The following is a 13,227-nucleotide window of genomic DNA, read 5'->3' as shown; positions in this document are numbered from 1 at the left end:
ACCAGACACCCTCACCAAGACATACACGAAGGCAAAACAGCAATGCATGTAAAATAAATAAAGAAGCTGAGTCATAATTTCTTTTTTCTTTTCTTGTTTTTTTTTTTTTTTTTTCGGTTTTTCGAGACAGGGTTTCTCTGTGGCTTTGGAGGCTGTCCTGGAACTCGCTCTGTAGACCAGGCTGGCCTCGAACTCACAGAGATCCGCTTGCCTCTGCCTCCCGAGTGCTGGGAATAAAGGCGTGTGCCACCAACGCCTGGCCTGAGTCATAATTTCTGTACTTAAAAAGTACAACATTTTTCTGTCCAGTCATGGGAGCTAATGAACAGAATTAAGCAAGATCCATGATACAAACAAAAGAAAAAACTGGCTCAGGGATGTAGTTCAGTTGTTAGAGAGTTTCTCTAACATGCACAAAAATCCTGGGTTCAGTCCTCACCACCATGTAAACTAGGTGTGATGGTGTACACCTGTAGTCACATCACAGGAAAGGCTGTGGCTGTGTTAGTTTGAGAGTGGCCTGAGACAACCCTTTCAGATGTGCACACACACAAATATACATGTGCATACAAAATACACACCTAAAGATATGTAAAGCTTGTCTTTGTGCTTGTTGTATGAATGTTTTGCCTTGCATGGATATCTGTTCTCCATGTCAGTGCCTAGTCCCCTGTAGTTCACAAGCATGTCCCTTTCTCTGTGTGTTGATATATACACCATGTTTAAATCACATAATGTTCATTTTAATCTCATCGTGCCTTAGCCTCAGGATTCTTCTTTTCTTAGATCTTAATTTTCTTACTCAAATGTTGCACTAGCTACCCAGTATGTGACAAGTCAAGTATCATTTAATAGTAGGATACATTCTGAGAAACGCATTGTTAGGCATTTTTCCCACAATGTGCAGATGCCTTAGAATATTCTTGCTGTGACATCTGTTAAATTAGGGAATAATTTTGTAGGACATCTGTTGTATGTGCTGTCTGTTGACTGAAATATTTTGTGATTCATGACTGTAATTGAGTAAAATGAATAGTTTTTTGTTTAAAATATACTGTATACTAAAATTGTGTTTAAAACAATTTTTCTTTTTTAATCTCAACTACATGAAAATGTATCACACTACTTATTTTTTAATTCTATTTAAGCAGACTGTTTTGAACATATAATGTCTTTAAAGTTCAAGGGCATAAATGTGAACATGCACTATAGGCAATAAAAACAAAAACAAAAGGTTACAGATGATAAGTAACCAGACCTTAGGAATTGATGGTGTACATCAGCTACGTAATATATGGATAGCATAATGATCTATCATTTAATGATGGGATATATTCTGAGCAATACATTGGCCTTTGTTTCATATACAAACATACGGAACTTTAAATGTGTGTGTACTCGTTTATTCCTACATCATTGGAAGCAAATTTCAGACAATGAGTTTTCTAATTATTGTTAAGTATTTTGTGATTGGGTGATGAAGATTAAGTGTGCAAGTGTCAGACATTAAACAATTTTTCTTTTTAATAGGTATACTCGTATATTAATGAAGGATATAGACATATTAAACTCAGCCGGGAAGATGGACAAAATGAGGTTATTGAATATCTTGATGCAGTTGAGAAAATGCTGCAATCATCCATATCTCTTCGATGGAGCTGAGCCTGGTCCACCTTACACAACAGATATGCATCTCGTTACCAACAGTGGCAAAATGGTGGTATTAGACAAGTTGCTCCCTAAACTAAAAGAACAAGGTATCTATGTTACTGCCATTGCATTGAAAAGTAACAGAAACTTTCAAACTCTAATATTAAGAGAACTAAAGAACAACACTTTGAAATGTCTGTTTTGACAACTTTAGTTTTTAAAGTTGAAGTGTTGGATGCCAAATCAATCCCCTTCTAAATTTAGTCCTTAACTCTCATAGAAATTGATAAATATTCAGAGGAACTACTGTTCAGCTTTTTATCATAAGATACCAGGAATGCCTTTTCTGCATACATATTTCCCCGATCCTTTGTTTAGAAAGTGATGTTGCATACATTTTTGGGCCTAGGGGGTATCTTGAGTATTGGGGTGCCTAGACCAGTATTTCTCTCATGCCAGATGCATAGCACAGTCAGTTGAAGAAAGAAGGCACTCCAAGATGAAATTTTAAGACCTATGTGACAGCAGGACAGTCTAGCCCCTGATGGACTGAACCCCAAACAGCCAAACAAAGATGTATTTAATTGAAAGTTACACAAAGTACTTCCTTATACCAAGGTCCCTAATCTAATTTATTTGTCTTACTAAAGGAGAGCATCACATGCCCCCATGTACTTTATTATTGTATATTTGCAGTAACAATAATACAAAAGCCTTAGGTGTGCCTAAGGTGCCTTGTGACCAAAGTCATGGGATGACTACAATGCCCTTTCAGCAAAACAGGTCTACAGATCACAGGAAACAATTTATTGCTTTCCACAAGGATTCTTCAAGGTCCAAGTACTTCTGAAAAAATGGTTGTTCATTTTAATATCTACCCGAGATACAATGACTGAAAAATTCCCACATTTTTATTGTATTTTTTTATGGAGTTTAAAATATTTACTTAAGGAGCTGGAGAGATAGCTCAGAGGTTAAGACCACTGGCAGCTCTTCCAGAGGACCTGAGTTCAATTCCCAGCAACCACACGGTGGCTCACAACCATCTATAATGAGATCTGGTGCCCTCTTCTGGTGTCCAATCATATATGCAGGCAGAACACTGTATATATAATAAATAAATTTACTTAAATAGCATTTACGTGGACTCAGAGCATTTCTATTTACAGTATTCTGAATTTTTTTATATATGAGAATGGCTATGTCTGAATTGTATATAACATAAAAAGTATACATAATATATATGTGTAGTTCACCTAGATGAATTGAAGCATCTCGTTCATTATAACATATATCAGCTTTTAAAGATAAATACCAGTCCTAAATGAAATAGATTTTTGTGATATCAAGAGTACAGTGAACTTTTACATATCTCCAGTTGTATTTACAGGTATGATATTTGAGGGAGAGATGGGTATGCAAATAGATGCACCTTGATAATGATGGCCACATCATCACTGTGGTTATTAGTGAATTGGCTTACTTTTACTTTCTTGTATTTTTTTTTTCTTTTTCTTTTTGGTTTTTCGAGACAGGATTTCTCTGTATTGTTTTGGAGGCTGTCCTGAAACCTCGCTCTGTAGACCAGGCTGGCCTGGAACTCAGAGATCCGCCTGCCTCTGCCTCCCAAGTGCTGGGATTAAAGGCGTGCACCACCAATGCCTGGCCACTTTATTGTATTTTTTAATGGAAATAGCTGAGTAGTTAAAGGCTGATTTGGTAGGTAGAAGTGGCAGGAACTTATAGGCTGGTAAGTGTTGGTGAGAGTTAACTGAACTTTAAGAAAGAGAACCAGAATGTCTTTGTGCTTTTGTCCAAGGATGTGTGCAGAGCTTGTCAGCCTCAGTTTTGAGCTAGACTCGTACTATAATCAGTTATTCTCAAAACAGCTACTTTGTCATATCTTCTCAAGATGTTCCATAGCTGGCTTGTGAGGAAACCAGTAGACTAATTTGAGTCATGGCATATAAGTAGGACTTCTCATATAAATATGAGGCACACATCTATTAATAGATGGGAGTTAAAACATGTTTTCATAGTTACAATGGTACTAGGGATTTGGGAGTGTTGGGGAGTTTAAGGGAACAAATTTAAAAAATATATTATGTATAGTGTTCTGTCTGCATGTATGCTTGCAGGCCAGAAGAGGGCACCAGATCTCATTATAGATGGTTGTGGGCCACCATGTGGTTGCTGGGAATTGAACTCAGGATCTCTGGAAGAGCAACCAGTGCTCTTAACCTCTGAGCAATCTCTCCAGCCCCAGGGGATCATGTTTAAAGAAAGGTTGTGGAGTGGTTGAAGACTCCTTTTAACCACCTATGAGGTAATAGACTAATGATTCAGCGGTCTACCTTAGTGTGCTGTACATGTCACTCTCTGTGACTTAATGGAGGACAGGAGGAGATGCTGACCTGGGTTTTTACTGAGGCCATTTTATCCTTCTAACTAAGGGATTTGGAATTGATTGGTAATCTGTTAATCCTACTTTCAATAGCCTTAAATTTTTAAATAAAATGCTCTTTGCAATGGGTTATCTGTGTTCATTAGGTTCAAGAGTGCTAATCTTCAGTCAGATGACCAGGGTGTTAGACATTTTGGAAGATTATTGCATGTGGAGAAATTATGAGTACTGCAGATTGGATGGGCAGACACCCCATGATGAGAGACAAGTAAGTAACAAAGGCTGGGGAGATAAAAATATCAGAACAATTTTACTTTATTTTTTATGTAATGTTAGCATGTACCAAGTTAATATGTTTGTTTGCATTGTATTAGAATATTTGATTTTTTAAAGAATACATTTTCTCTTTAAATTTATTCTATTTTGTGTGTATAAGTATTTTGCCTAAATGTCTGTCTGCACTTTGTGCATGCCTGGTGCCCAAGGAAGCCAGAAGTGGGTGTCGGAGCCCTGGGACTGGAGTTACAGAGGGTTGTGTGCGGGTGCTGGGGCTCAAACCAGGGTCCTCTGGAAGATCAGCCCGTGCTTTCAACACTGAGCCATCTCTTCAGCCAGGAACTTAAATGCCAGGCTGGTTTGGAATTCGCTGTGTAGACAAGTATGATCTTGAGCTTCTGATCTTTCTGTCTCTTCACAAGTGATGGGGTTATAGGAATGTGCTGCCATGCCCCAGATAAAATAGTTTTCTAAGCCAGTCATGATGGCATGTGCCTGTAGTCCCAGCTGCTTTCTCTAACACTTGTTATTTTTATTCCCATAGGACTCCATCAATGCATACAATGAACCAAATAGCACAAAGTTTGTTTTTATGCTAAGCACACGTGCTGGTGGTCTGGGCATCAATCTTGCTACTGCTGATGTAGTGATTTTATATGATTCAGATTGGAATCCCCAAGTAGATCTTCAGGCTATGGTAAGAGATAACAAGTAAATGCTTTGTGTGCTTGGTAGATGTTTTAGGTAGGGTCTGTTCATTCTATAACATCTCTGATTTCACCTAGTAGAATTTTCTTTTTTTTCTTTTTTTCTTTTTTTGGTTTTTCGAGACAGGATTTCTCTGTGGCTTTGGAGGCTGTCCTGGAACTAGCTCTTGTAGACCAGGCTGGTCTCAATGCTGGGATCAAAGGCGTGTACTACCACCGCCCAGCTAGAATTTTCTTTTATTTTTAAAATTTATTTAGAAAGTGTGTCCACATCTCTGCCTGGTGTGTATGTGGAGGTCAGAGGACAACCAGGGGAGTCTGTTCTCTTTCTACCATCTGGTTTCAAGGGATTGGGCTCAGGTCATCAGGCTTGTGCAGAAAGTTATTTTACCTGCTTAACTATGTCCTTAGCCTCAACTCCTTTTTTTCTCCCATTCCCTCTGCCTACTTCTCTACTCTTAGACTTATCCTAATACATCTTCCCCTTCTCAACTTCATGTCTTTTTTTTTTAATAACCCAGTGAGACTAATTAGTGCTATGAAAATAGACTCACATATGTCCCAACTCCTCATTAGTAATTAAATGAATTCACACCTGTAGTACACCTGTACATGGGGCCATCTACTGGAGCAAGGGCAACTTAACCAGTGGCTACCCCCAGAGCAAAAAAAGGTCCCTACTGAGGGAACAGAGAGCTACTTGCCAGCAGCTCCTTGCTAGAACTTTGATGAGCTTGATTGTGTGCAGGTAGCCATTACAGGTCGATCGATGCCTATAGTGGATGTGTTGTATACAAGAGATGTCATCTCACCGTGTTCCTGTCCAGTCTGTGGCTCTTAGGTTCCTTCTCCCACCCTCCCACGTCTTTGATGTCCTTTGAGAGCACTTGGCTGGGGTGGGAAGTCGATAAAGACGTCCCATTTAGAGCTGAGTGCTCACTGACACTGGAGTTTCATCTTTGGGCTAATAGGTCAGCCAAGATATTTTGAATACTCTGGTGAATGGATCAGTAAATAAGTATAGTTGTGCTTTGGGAGAAAGGGGAAATCAGCTTGAGCAGCTAGCTATTATGCCAGTTGGGACACCTAAAATTTGTGCCCATTTTTGGAGTGTCTGGCCAAATGAGAAAATTGAGAAATTAATGAACCACAGACTATTGTAAACTATGCAAACTGACTTGACTTAGAACATTGGTGTCTGTGAGTGCCGCTTGAGATCTGCATTGGTCACTTTGTCTTGTACTCTTGGTTAAGGTAAGTTGATAAGTTATTAGAAATGAAGTGCTTTGCTGGAGTTAATGTGGAGGTTGTGAATTGATCAGAAGTTAAATTAGCATGCAAATTAATTTGATTGAATGTATTTAGCTAATTGTGTAATGTTTAAATATTTTTACATCATTCGTGAAGGACATTTTTGTTTTCCTAATAAGTGAAAATTAAGATTTCATTAATTTTGCCCATTGGTGGTGGCCCGAGCCTTTAATCCCAACATCTGAGAGGTAGAGGCAGGTAGATCGCCAGCCTGGCCTATAGAGTGAGTTCCAGGAAATCCAAAACAAACAAAAATAGATTTCATTAACTTCATGAAGGGAAAGACTTTGAAATTAAATTCAAGTAAAAGAAATCAAGAAACTGAAATATTAATTACAATTTTGCCTATGAGCTAGTGTCATTATGTTTGTTTTATTCATGTGGTTAGCCTTGTTGTCTATTAAGCAACTGATTTCTTTTAGCCTTAGGAAGCTTTCTTTGTATTTCGTTGGATTAAATTTGATAATTTAAGAAATATTTAGTATGAGATATTTAAGTAGTATTTTATAGTTCTATTTTACACTTAATAAGTATCTTAATTTTGGTTCTCATTGTACATGTTTCTGTATTATTTCACTTTTTAATTGTATTCAAAAATGACATAATTCACTTCTCCTAGGACCGAGCTCATAGAATTGGACAAACAAAGACTGTCCGAGTATTTCGTTTTATAACTGATAACACTGTAGAAGAAAGAATAGTAGAACGTGCAGAGATGAAACTCAGATTGGATTCAATAGTCATTCAACAAGGTGAGGCCTGGAACTTTCAGATCATTCCCTAAGCTGGATTGACAGCAGCATACTTCTGTCTGATGCTTTCTGAGAGGAGATTTGAAGAACCTGGAGTCCAGCTAACAGCCAAGAAAGATGGCTCATAGTCCCGATATTTAAACTTTGATTTTGTTACTAAGGGAATGGGTTTTAAGCTTGGGTAAATTGAGTTTAGTATTCACTAGCTAGCAGTGTCCTTCCGCCTGAGCCTCACATTTCACATCAGTGGAAATGACAGTAATGTTTAAAAATGTTGAAGAATCGGGTACCATGTAAACTATGACATTCAGCAGAGTATATATTAAATTGAGCTGTGGTGATGATTTACAGTCCTGGGGGACACTGAAGAAATGGAAGACACAAAGTGTTTCACTTTTTACTTACCTGGAACTGTGCTAGACACTGTTAGAACTCTGTTAGACACTGTTTTGCTGCTGAGATTAAAGCAACTAGTGGGCTGAAGGCGCTTCCTGTCAAGGAGCTTTAGAGTGTACTAGGAGAGAGACTCTTCACTAGACAGAGGACTAGACGGTAGGACCTAAATACATCCTTTGCCTGCATTTGTGAAAACACAAGTTAACATTGACTAAATTCCTACTGGTTCAATTAATTAATTAATTGTTAAGTTTATTAATATTGAATTATTTTCTGTGATCAAACTAAATTTACAAAAACTTTGGGTTCATCATATGTAGACATTTTCTTTTATGATTTTGTGGGGTGATAGGGTAGGGAGACAGGGTCTCCCTATGCAGCCCTGGCTAGCCTAGACTGGGCTGGCCTTGACTCACAGTTGTTTGCCTAGCTCTGCTTTCCCAGTATTGGGATTAAAGGCACCTGTTCTTACATGAAATTGAAACACAATGAAGACTTTGGTATTTTGTTTTCTAAGAAAAAGCTGACTAGGAAAGGTGAGCAATAGTATCTTTCTGATATGTTTCTTAAGTTGATAATGTTTACAAATGTTAAAATGCGTGAGATTCCCTGTTTGATTTTCTTTTTGTTTGTTTTTGAGACAGGGTCTCCCTGTATAGTTTTGGCTGTCCTGAATTTACTATGTAAACCAGACTGGCCTCAAACTCAGAGATATACCTGTCTCTGCCTCCCAGTTTATGGGGTTAAATGCATGCACCACTATGCTCACCAACTTGATTTTCAAATATATCTCAAATACTGTATTCTTCAAAAATTATATTATTGAGCCAATATATAGTAGGTATCATAATATATAAGCTTTAGACATATTTAAAAACTTAAACCCTGCTGAAAAATGTAGCATTAAACTTAATGTACTAATGAATTTGATCACCTGTAAATTAGCAGTAAACAGAAATGGGGTATTGCCTCTAACATGTAAAATGTTAAGTATATAGTAAAAACGTAAATATCATACAACACAATTTTTAATTTATACTTAATATCATACATACAATGTTTTCCAGGGAGGCTTGTAGATCAGAACCTGAACAAAATTGGGAAAGATGAAATGCTTCAAATGATTCGACATGGGGCCACGCATGTGTTTGCATCAAAAGAAAGTGAGATCACTGATGAGGATATTGATGGCATTTTGGAAAGAGGTGCAAAGAAGGTAAGATGCTCTGTTGGAGGCTTAAGGGGAATCTTACTTTTTGTAGATATAAGAGGACAGCCAGAGGCATCTGGAGGAGTCTAGAGCAGAGAAAGAAGTAGACTTGAACATGGCTAGGGCTAAGAAAGTAGCAGAGAGTAGAGAGCATAGTGAAAACAGCAGGAACTGAAGGGGCGACTCCTGGAAATAGCTAGGCTGTTAGAAGGATGAGTAGTTAGTAGGAGGGAAGCCCAGGAGCTGGAGAGAGTTTACATAGGGAGGAAGTGAGGAAGGCTAGGATACTTACTAGCCTTTGGCATGGCTTTGGAATGTATAACAGGTACTTGTGATAGATACTGAGGGACTCTGAAGGCAGCATGGGCTTTGATATGCTAATAGGTGCCATAGGTAGGGAGGCTGCCAGAGGTAAGGGAAATGACTCCCTTCCATAGCTGGATCTGGCATGGCAAATTCTTGAGGAATGCTGGCTTTTATCTAGCTGACAGAAATCTTCCTGTCATCCAGGTTGATTTCATTTTTGGATATTTGGACATCTTTGAGAGTTTGGGAAATTTGAGTTTAACAGTGTAGACCAAAACTACTTAAGAATATACTTCCTCTGTGAATCACCAACTTTTTTCTATAAAAAGCTTTTGTATACTGTGAAGTCTAATCTTTTTTTTTTTTTTGATTATTTTATGTATATGAGAGTGTGTGCATCATGATTGTGCCTGTTGCCCAAGGAGGCCAGGAGAGGGCACTGGATCCCCTGGAACTGGAATTAAATGTAGTCTTGGGCTGTCTTTGAATGAACTGGGTCCTCTAGAAGAGCAAGTGCCCTTAGCTGCTGAGGCATTTTCTTGCCCCAGAAGTCTAATCCATTTTGACTACAGATTGTTTTGCTTTCAATTCAATGAGATGTTTTCTTTCTGTGTAGACTGCAGAGATGAATGAAAAGCTCTCCAAGATGGGTGAAAGCTCACTTAGAAACTTTACAATGGATACAGAGTCCAGTGTTTATAACTTTGAAGGAGAAGACTACAGAGAAAAACAGAAGGTATTTATTTCAGAATGAAATTTTACTGAAAAATTGGAGTCTTATGTCAGTTGTGAGAGCTTATAATTATTGTTGTAAGCAGCAACCAGCTCTGTTTATTCCCATCTTGGGTTTTCCTTGTTTAAGCAATGTTTTAGCTTGTAAGCTCTGATTTATTTACTTGTTCACTTGCTTATTTATTTATTTGGGGGTGTTACTACAGCCCTGAGTGCCCACCCTTGCGTTATATTTGATGGTAACCTTGAACTCTGCTAATCTTCCTTTATGTCTCTAGTGCTGGCATTATAGATGTGTTCCACTATGCTAGTTTTGGAGTGTTTGTAACGTGAATGATAAAGTTTCATTATATACTGTTACTGAAAGTATTATTGTATGGGGTTAGTATAACTGGGGATATTTGAAAGTAAACTAAGTGACAATAAAAAGGCCACAGGCTATTTTTCTTAGAACTTGAATTGATTGGTAATTAAAATGATTGCATTTCCTTAGCAATAATTACTACTGCGTAGAAATATTGGGAAATCCGATATAGAAGAAATATATTAGTTTTTAAGCATTTGGGCATTTATTAAACCTAGTCTCAGAAGTTTTTCTAAGAAAATTCTTTGTGTTTTTTTTTCTGATTTTGGGTTGTAGCACATATTCTATAGTATTATAGATTCCGTCTTATGTTTTAATTACATAGTATAAGAAACACTGTAGTCCTTACCTTTATGGAATTTATAGTGCAGTAGTTTGTCAGTATCTTTTAATTTATAAATCACTAGATAATTTACTGCAGCGTATAATAAAATTAATGACTTGAATTATTTCCTACGTCCTAGATTGCATTCACAGAGTGGATTGAGCCACCTAAACGAGAGAGGAAAGCCAACTATGCAGTTGATGCATATTTCAGGGAAGCCCTCCGTGTTAGCGAACCTAAAGCACCCAAGGTACAGTGGCAGCATGGGATAGTGAAATACTTTGTAAAACAAAGTAAAATTGAGAAGTATGCTTTGTGTGGTTTTTGAATTTGTCTCAATTTTGATTAATGTCAGTTCATTTTCATTAAAAGGTGAATTCTGTTCCTTGGAGAATTGGCTATCATGGTTTACAAAAAGACTTAATATGGGTGTGTGTGTGTTTGTATTTTCTTGTTTTTTAATGGACAATTACTGTTTTTAATTTTCCTTAGGCACCTCGACCTCCAAAACAACCAAATGTTCAGGATTTCCAGTTCTTTCCTCCACGTTTATTTGAATTACTGGAAAAAGAAATCCTGTATTACAGGAAAACCATTGGGTACAAGGTGATTGAAATTCTTCTCTATATATCTTCTCCTCAGAAACCACAAGGGCACAGCTACTTACTGGCATTTGCTTAGCCAGCTGAGCCTACTAGGAAGTATTGTTATTTGCTATACTCTAGTTTTATGTGTCCAGCATATGAATTTTGTGAGCTTTCATTGAAGAAAAAAATTTCATGAGTAATACTTTTTAAAGTGTAACATTGGAAATCACTGTGTTTACTTTCATGGGTATACTGAAAATGTGAAATGTTAATTTGTTAAGAATTTAGTCTATTAAGCCCCTTAAAATTTACCAATTGATGCCATTGGAAAACGTGTGTTAGGTGCCTCGGAGTCCTGACCTACCTAACGCGGCACAGGCGCAGAAAGAAGAACAACTTAAAATTGACGAAGCGGAGCCCCTTAATGACGAGGAGCTAGAGGAGAAGGAGAAGCTGCTGACACAGGTATAGCCTTGCATAGCACAGTTCTGCTGTATGGTACTGTAGGTGCTGAGACAGTGCAAACTGCTGCTTTCAAAGAGAGTAACGGGGGGGCGCCTGACTGTAACGCAGCACGGGACTGCTTCCCTCGCGTGTATGATGTCCTAGGCCATCTCCAGCAGTCGTGAAGGAGGAAGACTTTTAAGTCTATAAAATCTAGTTGTAACAAATGAGAGAATACATACAGTGTCTGGTGCTGGCTTCATTCACTTAATAAGATTATCTCCAGTTGCATCCATATCTCTGTAAACAGTGTAACTATTATTTATGGCTCCTACGTTTTCATTATTTCTGTAGTTGGACAACTATGTTGGTCCTATAACTAGCTCTTGACAACAATTGCTGAATAAATACTGGTATACAAGTATCTCAGATACATTGCAGTCCTGGGTGAAAACTGCCGGGCAGGGGTCTGGGGAGATTGCTCAGAGGTCACAGCATTTGTTCTTGTAGAGGATCAAGGTCTCATTCACAGCCCCACACGACAGCTTACAAACGTCCACAACTCCAGTTCCAGGATGCATATGATGTAGACATACATTTGTGCAAAAACACTTATACACATAACATTAGGTAAATAAGTCTTAAAAAGTGCTGTATTGACTTCTGTAGTGACAGGACTAGTTTACATTCCTACAAGCAGCATATAATGATTCCTTTTTGTTCACATCCTTGTCAATATTTGATACTTCTTCATGATTGCCATTCTAATGTGAGATAAAATTATAACTTTATTTTAATTTGTATTTCTCTGATGACTAGTAAAGTTGGATAAGTTTATGTTCATTATCCATTTGTATTGATATATATGTGTTTATATATATGTATATATGTTCATTAGTCATTTATAGGGTTCTTTGAGTTTGGGGGTTTAATTATTTTGAGTTCTTAGTATATTCTAGATATTAACCCTCTATCAGATGTATTCTACTTAATATTTTTAAAATGTTCTTTGGGGTTCAAACTTTTGAGAATCTGGTTTTGTATTTTTGGTTGTGAACCTAGCTTTAACGCCTGAGCCATCTCTCCAGCATGAGAATCTGATCTTTTTAAGCTCTTTTTTTTTTTAATTAAATTTATTATTTGACAATCTCATGTACACACATACTGCATTCTGACAACTCTTACCTCCAACATGTCTCTCTAATCCTTTCCACCATTGTCAAACCCCACCCCAATCCCACTGTTCTGTCTGTGTGAGAGTATGGGTGTGGAACTATCCATTAAAACATGGTGTTCTCATATCTGCCCCCCTTGTCTTAGCATCTATAAATAGCCAGTTAGTTCCCAGTGATGGGTAGAGTTGTATGAGCTCCTCTTCCATCAGTTACTGAATACCAACAGGTCCAGTCTTGTGCAGGGTTCATGCAGACAGCTGCCGTTAAGTTTATGAATCTAATGGCCATTTTATGCCCAGAAAGCAGCATTTCACAGTTCTTTGTTATCTGGCTTTTACATCCTTTCTGGTCCCTTTTCTGTGATACTCCCTGTAGTACTATAGCACTTTGGGCACTGTGTAGGCCCGCCAACAGGGAGGAAGCTTCCAGATGAGTTACAGCTTGAGTTCTCTAGGTCTTGTAACCAAATTGTGTGCTATCTTCAACAATAGGTTAATCATCATTTATTTTTGGAGGGGCAACCAAGAACAATTGCAGTAGCCTGTGTTATTTTGGGGTTTCTGAGCCTTCCGGACCAACTACTTATAG

The 13,227-nt window shown here is 37.8% G+C and overlaps 1 protein-coding gene across 1 annotated transcript in view; it reads left to right on the top strand.

Annotated features, from left to right (window-relative positions):
- Positions 1-13,227, top strand: part of Smarca5 (SWI/SNF related, matrix associated, actin dependent regulator of chromatin, subfamily a, member 5) — a 34,357-nt gene that overhangs the window by 15,686 nt on the left and 5,444 nt on the right. Inside the window, exons 11-19 of the mRNA XM_040734818.1 lie at positions 1,531-1,757; positions 4,201-4,322; positions 4,875-5,027; positions 6,968-7,100; positions 8,564-8,712; positions 9,629-9,748; positions 10,573-10,683; positions 10,926-11,039; positions 11,363-11,485. Of these exons, the coding sequence (XP_040590752.1) occupies positions 1,531-1,757; positions 4,201-4,322; positions 4,875-5,027; positions 6,968-7,100; positions 8,564-8,712; positions 9,629-9,748; positions 10,573-10,683; positions 10,926-11,039; positions 11,363-11,485 (1,252 nt within the window). The remainder of the gene's footprint in view (positions 1-1,530; positions 1,758-4,200; positions 4,323-4,874; positions 5,028-6,967; positions 7,101-8,563; positions 8,713-9,628; positions 9,749-10,572; positions 10,684-10,925; positions 11,040-11,362; positions 11,486-13,227) is intronic.

The sequence above is a fragment of the Mesocricetus auratus genome, unplaced genomic scaffold, assembly GCF_017639785.1.
Source record: "Mesocricetus auratus isolate SY011 unplaced genomic scaffold, BCM_Maur_2.0 Super-Scaffold_100041, whole genome shotgun sequence".
Classification (NCBI taxonomy): Eukaryota; Metazoa; Chordata; class Mammalia; order Rodentia; family Cricetidae; genus Mesocricetus; species Mesocricetus auratus.
The sequence above is the reverse complement of the archived record's forward strand: the minus strand, read 5'-3'. Positions and strand labels throughout refer to the sequence as shown.